Genomic DNA, 13,586 nt, shown 5'->3' on the forward strand with positions numbered 1-13,586 from the left:
CTGGGAAAGTATGAGGAGCAATTTCTTATTCTCTCAGAGAAATCTTGCCAGACTTGCAAACCTCCCTCTCCCTGAAGGGCATTCAAAATGCACCAAATAACAAAAATCCCCAAAGATGCATAAATAATGTGGTAGTTCAGCTATTATGTTGAAAAACAAGGAAAACATTGTATACTTCGTTAATAAAAAGATTGTTTAAAATTGCACTTCTGAAGTAGAGACCAGAGGTCCAAATGTAAATTATACCAGAATTTGGAATCCCAAAAGCATTGTCTTTATTTTAATAACGATATGTTGTCTCCACTGCCTACTCTGTAAAGCTCCAAAATGTCAATTATCCAAGGAAGTACACAGCTTCTCAGGTGAATTTTGCAATTCACCTGTCACTGAAGCAGCCGTGACCAGACTGCTGCAGCAGTGCCAGAGTTACTAACTGAACACTAAAGTGCTGAAATGTCCTGCAAGCACAGCCACAAATTACAGCAAATTTATGTTTGTTTTTCAAAGTGCAGTACAAGCCAAAGAAAAGCTCTTTGCTGTGGCTAGCATGGCAATGCAGCCTGAGAAAATTACACAGCAAATTACACAGATTTATCAGCTAGAGGCTGTCCCAGTCCCACCTTGCAGCTTCACAGGATGAGTGCAGCAAGGCTTCCCCATCTGGAATGGAGCATGAAGTCACCCCTGTATGGTGACAGGAGACTTTGACAAGTGGAAGCTCTGCTCAGGTCACCCCACAGCCCAGAAAAGAATAAAGATGAAATTTTGGATATGATTAAGAGTTCACTTCATGGCTTTTGCCCAGCTATCTGGTCAAAACATTACCTGTTGTTGGAGGTTACAACAAAGAAAAATTAGTCCATGACATGCCTACAGCTCAGAGATTGCATATTTCATGACATGCCTACAGTTCACAGGTTGCATGTTTCATATTAATGGCATAATAAACGTTTTCATTTTTGTACTGAAAGCAATATGTGATTTGAACTAATGCCTGCATTTCAAGTAGTTCCATGCATTAAACAAAATATGTGCAAACTAACCATCCAGACTGCAAACAACCATCCAGATATTTTATCTTGATTTATAAGAAAGTAATTTTACAAACAAGAACTTGCCTTAGTGCAGATTAAAAAAGCAAGGAAAGGGAATTAATCAAAATACTTTATTTTCTCTATTACATATATATATATATATAAATTACAATGTGTGTAAACTATGACATTCTTTACCTCTTATTTGACTTAAATAATTTCCTATGGACCATGAGGTGGAAGAGCCTTGGAATTTACTTATAACTCTTAACAACAAGCCAACAAAGGAAGTGGTTACACAATAAAACATAAAAAGAACATAATTTGTGGTAAAGTTATATCTAAATTATATTCAGAGGCAATTCTTTGCTACTTGTTTAAAAAACAAGTGGTAGAAATCTGAACATAGGGAAATTGCTTTCTCATGTAAGCTGATTTGTAGCAGAGAAGGTACACTTAAGCACAAGTTGTTACATAAGCCACTCTTCTAAGGATGCACTTCAAACAATTTCTCAGTAGAAATCTTCCTCAGAATGATACCTGAGTTTTGCTGCCCTGCTGATGGAAATTGGAGACAAATGGATCTAGCTGAAACTGTCTGGAGCATAACTTCAGGCACTTTCAACCTTGGTGAACTTCAATCTTCTCCAAAGTTTTCCTGAAAAAGTTTTTAGATTGATTTTAAGAGGCACTTATGCAAAATTGTGAAAATGCCGTGAGAATTACCTTTGGGTGAAACTTTATCATTTCCATGCAGTACCTAGGTACTTTCTAGTCAGCTTCTAAATTAGCTTATGTGGGATAGCCAAGGACTGGGAAAGGGAGGTGAATAAACTGAGTTCCTTTAAACATCCACCTAAATCCAGTACAGGGAGTCCTACCTCCTTCCAGTGACCAGTGACCCATCATTCCCATCCATGCTGGGCTGCTCTGTCCCAGCTGGGAGTCATTCTGCACATCTGGCAGGTTTCATCAGCCCTGGGGCAGGGCCAGCTCATCTTACTGCCACTGGAGATCAACCACCTCTAAAATTGCTTTTTTACCACCACCCCCCCACACACACACACACATACACACACCCCCCTCCATGAACTAACTCCCTGCATTTCAATTATTTGAAGTGTGAAAATATCAGACTATGGCCACTCTCCACAGAGAGGTGAATAATGAAGAGAGCAGTGAGAAATTTATCAAAGAAAGGGGAAAACTACCAAAGACACTTTGAAGTTCCTGAGACTATATTCATGTTTGCAAGTAGTCAGGCCCAACAGGAGTAAACGTGTAGTTTGTCTCATTTCTGAAATCACAGTATCTAACCTTCAAGTATTTGGGGCTCATTTAAATTCATTTGAGGGCAACACAGTTTGCACACTGGGTGAGCTAACTGTAAGGGGCAATAACTCTGATGGTTGGTGGGTGAGGTTTCTTCCCCATAACAGTACACTCCTGACAAGGTAAACCTTGTAGGAACTGATATAATAAAAAGGATCTGCAAGACAGTAAAGCAGTAATCAAAGGCAGAAATAGAAGCAGACAGAGGAGAGGCTAAGAAAAGGGGAGACTCTCCAAAAGTAATAAGCCTCATTAAAACTGGAAAACAGGCAAGAATGGAGTGCAGAGTGCTCTGGGACTTCTGCCTGCCTTTCTAATGACAGCTGCAATGAAAGCCTGAAAGTCTCAAGTCAGAGCACAGTAAAAACAAAGAGAAGATGAATGAAGTGTAAGCACATAGACTGCTATACCTATAAATGCAGAAGACAAGGCACTGAGACAAGGACAGAAAAAATGACAATTAAATGGTGAGGATGCAAGCAGTGACTAGGAGGAGCTGGGATTAAGAGACTGAGATCAAAACTAGCAGAAGACAGAAGAGCAAATATTTTCAGTTGAGTGTAGGCCAAACCCTTATGTAAGCATAATGGGTAATTTGAGATCCCACATTTTTTTGATCGGCCTGCTTTGTTCTGTTTTGCTGTAGCATTGTACCTTTACATTTGCCTGTCCCCTACAGAACGAGTAATCCCATTGTAATGCCATACCTTATTTTTATGATGAAGCCAATAGCTGAAATATAGTGACTCACCAACAGTATTTCAGCTGAGTGAACACAATGAATCTAATAACTGTCTGCTAATTAGCAGGTTTTTGAGATAAAGACAGTTGAATAGCTTGCATCCTCTGACACCCCAAATTAATAATGCTCCAGTAGCAGATAATAAAGTGGTAGAGACTGGCCTTATTACTTTTTGGTACAGTAAAAAACAGATTAAAATTAATCTGGCTTGTTTATCTACACAGTCTAGACCATTTCAAAATGCTAGACAACTCTGCTTTGGATCTAATATATGATGCACTAGAGACCTCTATACAAATCTAAAAGAACTTCTCCTAAAGCAAGATGCAAAAATTTATACATTACAATTTTATGAATAAAAATAATTAACCAACAATTTATTACATTCTAAAAACTTCATCTGACCATAATAATCCTTGTTTGCAACCCAAACAGTATTTGGTAATTGCAGAGTGATGGAATAATGTGGATATTTTTTGATTACAGTTCATTACATAAGATAACAAGGAAGAATTTGTGTTTGAATCATAATGAAAACTTAATTGACAACACTCTTCTGAAGTATTTTCAATGACTAAATTGCAGTCTGTATCTTAATCAGTCTTATATTAGAAAGATATTTTAACAAGATAATGCTGTGAAAATAACGTCATTGCATTATAAAACCTTTGACTGGATCTTCTAAGTAATTAAACTCTGGCCATCTTGGAAATCTGACACAAATGCAATTCTAACTTCAATATTCATTAAGATTATACAGTTCCAAGTTTATTTTATTTTCTGTACTACCTTTAATCAAATTTAAGCTTTTCTGTCCCTCTCCACCCCTCAAATAGTCTACAATTTATACCTACAAGATAATTTCAGGAGGGATATATTCTAGACACCAGACTCACGCTTCAGCACACAAGTTAAACTTAGCAACAACATGGGTAAATGTACAAAATGCAGTTACTTTTCTCAGCAATGATTAAAAGGACTGTTTTCTCAGGACCTTCCCTCTATCCAGATGTGCTCTTGCTGGGGCTGTGTGCTGAAGCTCACTCACATAGAGGGAATTGCTCACATCAGCTGAGGCCTCTTCCAAGAAGGCATTTCTGCCACGAGCTCACATTTATTTTACAGGCCTTCCTCAAGGCTGTACTTAACAAAATAACAGATAATCTCCTATGGAGACACATAGCAGGTTGTAGCAGGAACAATTACAGTGCTGCCCATCATTCATATAAGACACACCTGGCTGCCCAAAGTTTTTAAGTGGTAACAGTACATTTTGAATTAAAACACCAGGAGGGAAGAACACAGAGCCACCCCCTTGGAAAATGCTGTGCAGTTGGGATTCAGCCTGCCTAGCAACAGGCAAGGGCTACTTCACTTCCAGCTGACCTCCTCCTGACTTTTATGAGGATCCCACAGCTTGAATTAGGAGTAACTCAAAACCACTGAACACGTTTCTATTTAAAGGTACATCTGGCTTGTATACTAGAGGCACAGTGAAGAAAAGTGCAAAACTTCAGGCTCCTGTTAAACAACTCATTGCTGAACAAGGACAAAAGAAATAAAGGGTGATCTGGGAAATAAAAAAAAAAGTTGCTTTTTCATTGCAACACTCACTTAAATTTAATGCCCTATGTTAAAACCTGTCACAGTTGTTGGTAAGGTGATTAAAACCATGCAGCCACAATATCTTGGTCCAGACTTCAAACAATATAACTGGACCCTTGGTATAGGCGTATTTCTTACTACAGGCAATAAGCATAAGCTACAAATCAATGGAGTACATTATGCTCATTAATTAATTAAAATATGCTGCTCACAAGGGTGTTCTGAAATTTTTTCTCTAAAAAAGCTTTTTTTACTGAGCATGCAACAAAAGTGGATAGAAACCCCTTGCGTTTGTGCTCAATATGAAAAATCAGAAGAATAAAAATATGCTACAGACGAAACGTTGCTACTATACATGGTTTCTGGATTCCAGGACAATTTACTCAGCACAATTATCCTGTGTATATTAAAACACCTTTACAGACTAACTAGACCAAAGACAAGACAAGCTTACAGCACTCACTACAAGCTAATACACATTTATAGGGAGATATTATTAGGAGCACATATGGTTTATGTGATCCACAGACATATTATTTTTCATATATATACACACATATACACATAAAATATTTTCCAGAACCAAGTAATACAATTTCAGGGAACATAAATTTAAAGTACACTTACAAACAATCTTTATATATGTAAATACATAGTCATGGCCTATTGAACATAATTTATATCTGCTGAAGAATAGCCCAACTCCTGTTTGAGTGCTGAAGAACTTCCCCTGCACTGAATAGCATGATGATAATTTTCTGTGTCCAAGCAACATCAAGAGCTACAGAGAAATGTATATGTGCTTGCAATAAATTAATGTTAATTGTTTTCACCCCTAAGCATCAATTCCATTATAACTTGTGTACTATATTGTCAAGAATAATAGGAGTAAAGTAGTAAACAGAGATAGCATGTATTTAAAAAAATGTTTATTTTTTCCTTAAAAATATTTAGACATAGTTTCATTTTTTTTAATACAGTCATAAAAGTAAGTTTAAAACTCAAGTTTAAACATCAGGATTTCAAAAACATAAATGTATTTACTTGAAAATTAGGTTCAAGCTATCTGTCATACTTTTCCCTGGAACTCTCAGAAGGCATTTTACAGTAAGTTGAACTGATAGCAGACTATCCATTTTCAGAAGAAGCAGTCCCACCTGCCCTGTGACCTTACCCCTTCTTGTGCCTAGAAGCTGTTTTGCCTTGAACTACACTATTGCTTTTCTAACCCTCCAGTGATTAGGTCAGGGAGCTAAATAATTTCAAAAAAGTGTGAAAAAACATCTCAGGAAGGTGGAATAATATTAACTGAGCTGAACATCATCATCTGTTAAATAGTATGTCCTCAGTTTTGGTGAGGACAAGCAGAAACAATCTTCTCCTGACAGAGGAGGTTTAGATTGGATAACAGAAAAACTTCTTCAGCCAAAGGGTTGTCAGGCATTGGAACACGCTGCCCAGGGAAGTGGTGGAGTCATCATCCTTGGAGGCACCTAAAAGATTTGCAGATGTGGCACTGTGGGACATGGTTTAGTGGTGGACTTGGCTGTACTGGGTTCAAGCTTGGACTTAATGATTTTAAAGGTCTTTTCCAACCTAAATGATTCCATGATTCTGTGATAAATCCTAGTCTAAAAAGCTGCATTGAAAAGATGCATAAAAACAGCAATAATTTTCTTAAACTTAGGTTCTCACTAAAAGCAGACTAGACTGGATGAGTACCAGAAGATTGACACAAAAGGGTTAAAAAATTGTCTCCAGGGTTGAGGGAGGGAGTAGGACCACTTCTTTGCTCAACAGCTAACCACAAAAACATCTTAACTGCATTATGAAAGCATAAACAGAGAGGTCATAGAAGAAAATATAACAGTCTCTCTCCTGCTTACAACACATCCCAACAGAATTTCACATTCCATACTCTGGCTTATTTCCTAAGCCTTTGACAGACTAACAGGAGAGAGACATCCTAAAAAGTAACTCTGCTTGTTATTGCCAGATCTTGATTTCTCCAGCCCAATCACATGTTGCGAGGAGCGATGGCAAGACTGGGTGAAATATTGCACTCACACAAGCTTCTTTATGTGCAGACAAAGTGCGAATAATCCTTGATGTATGATAGTTGTAGAAAAACACTTTGCCATCTGAACTTCCTGTCACCAAAAGTGTTCCATCTGGAGAAAATTCACAACCCACTGCAAATCCTTCCACCTGTGAAAAACAGTAACAGAGTAACTCTTGGTGCTGATTAGAAAAGTTCATTGTGGAATACTGAAAACTAATATAGTGCAAAACCCAAATATCTTTAAATAAATATACACTAAAGATTTTTCCAGGTCTTTATTAAGTAAGACACAGCTATATCAAAAACTTATTTAATCAAGCCATTAAGCATTCATAAAGTCTTCTAAGAACTATTTTCTTCAGAGTGCATATGATTCAAAATAGACTGGCACACGGGAAAGCAAATGAAGCCAATTAATATCTATCACTGATTTATAATAAAACTCTATTAGCAGACATATTTAAAAGTTTCTGGTGGGGAAGGATACCTTGTGCCCTTCGTATCTTTTCTTTTTGTTGATTCGGTAGGGTCGCTGGGCAGAAAACAAAGCCAGGTAGTTCCCGTTGGTCTGAGCAACAAACACTGACTCCTTTGGGTGCAGGGTCAGACTTGGGCAAGTGTAACGCTCCTGAAAATGATTTTAAAGGAAGTTTTGTTGTATCAAACAGAAGATTAGTTCAAATTATTCAAGTTATCTCTTGACATACTTGAGAGCCCATGAAGGACCAGGTAACGACAAGTCATCTCCATATATACATTATATAAAGATACTTACTACAAACCACTAGAAGTCTTATATCAGGACAAATGCTAAATCAATATCTACCTTATTTTCCTAGATATTGACCAAAATCCCCTATCCATCTGAGCCATAATTATACTGCAGAACAGCTGCACAAAGGTAATTCCAACCAGATGGCTCTCCATCATTCTCTTCCTGCCCAAGGAATCCCAAGTTTAGATGTGGAAGTGAATCTTCTTCTCCCATATCCCTTCCTCTACAGCCATACTGTGCTTTCCATGTTACTTTGTAGTTCTCAAATCCTCCATCCTTCCAGTTCTGGCCAGACTGACAGTAACAGAAAACATCTGATTGAAACAGACACTTTTCCCCATCCCACTCTTATTAAAAAAAAAAAAAGATCATTATTAGCCTCCTTATGACAGTGATGTGGGCTGCTGCTGGCTGCAAACTAACAAATATCCGCAGTAATTAATAAGACTTGGCTTTGCTGTACAGTTCCTATTTAAGACTAAATTAAGATTACTTTCAAAACTCTGCATGGTGACTCCCTCAGAAATCAACTGCTCTCACAAGGCTTCTACCAGGTCCAAACCTCTACTAGTTTCAGCCTGACCTAAAGACTGCTGAGTTTTGATGCCATGAAAGCTTTGGCTGTAGGATTCATTTGCATTTGAATAACACCAGGGTTACAGTGACCATGGGCTCTGTGGGAGAGCAGGAAGGACAACAGATCAGTTTTGTTATGTGATTTGGAAGTGAAGGACTGGGAAGCAAGTTCTGGGTACTGTAAAGTATTGGGCAGCTGTGTGTTTCTGCAGAGAAACTGGGTCTGGAAGTATGGGACTAGAAAGCCCAACACAACCTGCAGGAGCATGCTGCTGTCATGCTGGGTATATTGTAGTAATGGGTTATTTTAGAGCTGATAACTATTCATTTGCTAATTCAGACAAGCAATAGATCAAGTCTTGTTGGAATCTAATCCGTTTGGAGAGCTATGGGTTTCACTTCTACCTCAAAGGTTTCAAAGGTGAAATTCAGAAAAGTGAAGCAGAGATTGCAAAGTCATCGCCACATTTTGTTTATTCACAGTGCAGAAAGGTAGGGAAGGAGGGGGAGCAAGTCCATTTCAGAGATGCTGTAGTTGTGTTTGTTTGTTACTCCTTGATACTTAACCTTTCTGGTCTGTAATTTATATATTCACTCTTATTTCTCTTTTCCTTTCCTATTGTCTATCCAAGGTATTGATAGATACAATATTGTACAAAGACACAATTCTGGAAATTAAAAAATCCCATTAAATCATCAACCATGTGTTCTTGTCAGCAGAGTACTCTTCATTTCAGCTAAAAAGCATCTATGCACAATGCAATCATATAATATTACATAGGATATTAGACTTGGGTTTTCAAAAAAGACCAAGAGAGTTGAAATTTTCTATTAACTGCCTTGGTAATCTCCTTTGAAGCTATCAGCCTTTCTAGACAATTTAGTCCATTAAATGTCTTGCTTGGGTAGATGACTGAGAAATACAGCACCTGCACTGATAAATGCAAATTTTGCCTCTGTGATTATTCTGTATTTGGTATCTATATGCACAAATCAGGTTGCTATTACTTTGTGAATATTAAACTCAATTTGTCAATAGCCCTCATTGCAGCTGATGACAAATGTATGAAAAAGTGTGGGAAAATAAACATTGCACTATAGCAGCAACTGCCATGCACCACTGGCAAACCACAATGACACTGCAGAGTCCTTGCCTAAATATAGCTTAGATGTCAATGAATTAACACTGAAATGTAAATATTTTAAACACAAGGAGAACTCTCAGTCTTCAAGGTTAATTTTAATAACAATTAAGTGTTAAGTATGAAAACAAAGTCATCAACTTACATGAAAGGCATCTTATATAACACGAGACCTTATTGAAAATCAAATGCTTTTTTTTCCTACCCTGACAAGTATGAAATATTAAATCATGACCCGAAGAACAGTAGTTGTTGATCTTACATGAAAAATCTGATTGGAGATTTTTGCAGCACTTTGGAAGTCCCATGCAACGATGGTGCGATCAGCTGAGTCTCGGCTCACCGCATCCGTGCTTGTAAGAAATTCTCTTCCTTCAGGGAGGAAGAGTATATCCAAAGTCTGTTGTACTGCAGCTTTGTACACTCTCAACACCTAGTGGACAAAAGAGTTTGTTATTTTTTGACAGAATAAAACACGATAAGCTATGTTTTCCCACTTTGTATTACAAATAAACTCCATGAAATTACATATTAATTTTAAATATCAAAAGGTAGCTCCATTTAAAATGTTGACATACTAGTGTTTTTCAATAGCTTGGTCAATGAATATAAAGAATTAATATAAAGGAAAATTAAATTATATTTTTAAAAGCATCAGTTTGTATAATTTATATATTATATTTATATATATGTATGAGTTTGTTGTAAATTATCAAGGAATTAGAATAAGATCCAGAAAGAGCTTCAGACAACACAATGTGAAGCTCGGTCTACACAAACTGCCTTCAATATTATTAACTCTTCTGGATTCATTAGAAGAGGCAAAAGAATCCTTGGCAGAAAGTTGTCCTACTCAGTGAGCCAGGCTTTAAAATGAAGGCCTCAGGGAGTCTGGGGTGTCCAGAGTGGCAGCACTAAACACCAGCAGCTGGGGACAAGCCAGGCCAGCCAGAGCAGCAAAAAACATTCCTTAGCTGCCTCCCAAGATGAAAACCAGCAGAGCAGCCACCTCAGGTGTCTGCACACACAGCCTGGGCACCACCAGGAGGAGCTGGAGCTGTGTGCCCAGCCAGAAAGTGAAAGGGACCTGAGCATCCCCATGGACAACAAGCTCAACACCAGAGAACAGCGTGCAGCTGCAGCAAAGAGATGCAGCTGGGTGCTGGGGCACATCATCAAGGGCATCACTAGCAGAGATTGTCATTGTCCCACTCTCCACAGCTCTTTTCAAGTCACACCTGGGACACTGTGTTCAGTTTTGCTATTCAAAAGCCACGGGAACGGGCTGAAGAGAGACCAGAGACCTGAGAAGATGCTCAAAAGACTGGGAAGCTGCTACATAAGGAAAGGCAGAGAGAACTGAGCTTGCTCAGTCTTGAGATAAAAAGGTTTAGGGGAGACCAAGTTCCAGTATTTAAAGGGTGGCTACAAAGATGATGGAAACTTCCTTCTTACAAAGAGTTATGTGGAAAAGAGGAGGGGTAATTGGTACAAGTTTCACCTGGGAAGATTTTGATTGTACAGAAAAAGTGGGTTAGATCCATACAGAAATGGATATCAGCCATAGGATTCTGAATATTTTAACAGCCTGTAAGCTGGATCTTAAAAAGTAAGATATTTTTAAGTATTCTCAGGAACACATGAACAATTTTAACATCCTTTCTTTCCATCTTTCTTCATAAAATTCTGTATCTATGTTGTCTAATTTGAATTTTGCAAATCAATAGTTTTGCTTTCTTTTTTCTCTGATTGCCTCCAGTGAAGAGAAACTTCAAGGCAAGTGGCCAGATCAAAGCAAACCATCTCTCTGACTATGGTGATCCTTGAAACTAGGACATGGGAAGACTCCTACTTATTAACATCTGAATCTCTCTCCAAGAGAGCTACAAACATAACTGCCTGCACTTCCAAAGTGTATTCAGAGGTTAGTTCTTCTTCTAATGTCACTAGAATACCAATAGAATGGAGAAAGTGCTTGAAGCATTATCTTGAACTGACTCCCAACTTTGTGAGGCATTTCAGTGTCTACCTGATACCTCTTATAGACCTAATGACTATTGACTCACGGCCCAGACCATTTGCAGATACATTTTTTTTTTTTATAACCACATCAAACAAACAATTTTTAGGTGTCACAGTGAAATAAATTATATTCCTGGTTTACACTTTCACCATTAAAAGAAAAATCATGTCAAGTACCAAACACAACATGAGAACTTCTTGATTTCTTGCCTCAAACTCAAAACTCTATGACTGTTGGGAAACAGTTCAGCAAGTTGATCCTGCTTTAGGGTGGATCTACTTGTGGATGTCCTGAGGTCCCTTCCACCTCTGTTTCCTGTGATCTCAGCATGTAGAAGGAAGGCAGCAGCAGCTGCTCCAGTTGCTTTTCACAGGTTTTGTAAAATACAGAGTTTAGACACATCATGTTTGCATTTGGTGAAGAACCTTAGCCATGCAAGCACCCTACATAGCCTGTAATAACAGCAACAAGATGTAAACCTGCACACTCAAAAGTTGCACATTTATCAGCAATCTGCCTGCTTTTTTAAGATAGTGAATATACAAATGTGTTACTTGCTCTCATCAGATTTTACAGACTCAGAATCTGCATAATATACAAAGCAATTAAACTTTGAAAGCCAAAAGGGATATTTCCATATTTATATCCTCCACTTTCTCTATGGAGAAATCACCATGCATATTTCTTCACAGAGTTATAAAAGGAAGTCTATAGTTCATTAGTAAAGTAGAAAATGAAGCTATTTTGTACAAGCAAAAATGAAAAATAAAACCCCAAACTGAAAAAAAAAATAACCCACAAAATATAATAGCTGCCTGGAATGAGAAATGGAAAACCATACAGAAACCTGACAGCTGTAGGAACTGCAGAAGAATGAAATCAAATTGAGGGGAGTGGACACAAAAGGCAGAACCTCCCTGACAGACTGAGGAGGCAGACACTTAGCAGCAGGCACCTTCTCAGAAGTGACAAGTCCAACCAGAGAGTCAGCAGGAGCAAGAGCATGGAGCAGCACAAGTGTAGAAATGGGGACAAGAGCCAGAAACAAAAGCCAGTTAGTGCTGGGAAATGAAGAACAACAAAATAGAGCAATAAATGACAACTTGCAAATGGATATTTACAGTAGTGATTTTAATGGATTCTTATTTTAAATAAAGATGAAAATCACAGACATACTGTTTACACCTTCATCATCTAAAAAAGCCCCAAAGTTGTGACATGTGGGTTCGTAATCATCCAGATGTTGTGTCCAGCATTGTAAAGGGTTTTGGAATTGCTTTTAACAGTTTTTGGAGCAACAGACATCTCTTGGTAAGGAAAAAGAAGACACTGTGAAGTTGGTAATGTGCAAATACTTTTAATGTTTGCTGAAAACCTGTTGGGGTCTTACAAAAACTGCCACTATCAATTTAAACATTTTCACCACTAATCATTAAACAATATTTGTTTGTCTGTTATTTAATAGGATATTTAAACAAATTACCTGTGTATCTTAGCTTTGCAACAGAGAACTGTCTATCAAAATTAGTACAAAAGGCCTTTTATTTTCTATATGTTTGATACATACCTCAAAAAAATTATGCTGTTTTATCTTGAAACCACACAGTTCAGTAGGAACTGACTTAGGGAACAGTAAATTAACACTTTGAATAGTAGCTGGGAATTTGATATACATACTATTTCGATTGCTCCATAGACAGCTTTCAAAAATAACTAATTGCAACATTCCTGCTCAGGAAAGCACTCATAATTAAACCTGCTTTGTTCTACCTTAGGCAATTAATTCATTACATGCCTGAGGAACTTGATTGGGAAAAGCACCAGTTTGCCTACCCTGCTGGCTTTAGTTTGTTAATAACAACTTCTGCTCTTTTCCTACTTGCAGATTTATTACCCATCAGCACTGGAAAACCACACTTCTTCAATCTAAGAATTTTAAGGACATAAAAGAATTAATTTCAAAGGAAGGCCTAATCATTTCTGGTGTCAACACAATCCAACATAATAACAAAGCTTCTTCAATAAGGCACGAGTTCACGGCTGCAGGAATTCAAAAACAAAGGCAATTTAAGCAAATTAAATCAGTTCCAAACAGATTCTTACAGTTCTGGTGATTTGAAAAGCAAGCTGTGATGCTGAATTCAAGGCATATCTTTCAAATGGGTGTTTTATAATACTTCTCTGCATTAAGCACATACCATGCACATACTGGCATTCTGTTTGTCTCAAAGCCTCCAGATGAGCAATTCAGAAGCTGCTATTTGCCCCAGCTCTGTGCTGGTCACTTGTACACTG

The 13,586-nt window shown here is 37.8% G+C and overlaps 1 protein-coding gene across 1 annotated transcript in view; it reads right to left on the reverse strand.

Annotated features, from left to right (window-relative positions):
* Positions 1 to 5,627: 5,627 nt before the first annotated feature.
* WDR25 (WD repeat domain 25) overlaps positions 5,628 to 13,586 on the reverse strand; it is a 59,175-nt gene continuing 51,216 nt past the window's right edge. Inside the window, exons 5-7 of the mRNA XM_021549723.2 lie at positions 9,531 to 9,701; positions 7,263 to 7,403; positions 5,628 to 6,921 (exon numbers count right to left, since the gene is read on the reverse strand). Coding sequence (XP_021405398.2) covers positions 6,700 to 6,921; positions 7,263 to 7,403; positions 9,531 to 9,701 — 534 coding nt within the window. The 3' untranslated portion in view covers positions 5,628 to 6,699. The remainder of the gene's footprint in view (positions 6,922 to 7,262; positions 7,404 to 9,530; positions 9,702 to 13,586) is intronic.

The sequence above is a fragment of the Lonchura striata genome, chromosome 6 (assembly GCF_046129695.1).
Source record: "Lonchura striata isolate bLonStr1 chromosome 6, bLonStr1.mat, whole genome shotgun sequence".
Classification (NCBI taxonomy): domain Eukaryota; kingdom Metazoa; phylum Chordata; class Aves; order Passeriformes; family Estrildidae; genus Lonchura; species Lonchura striata.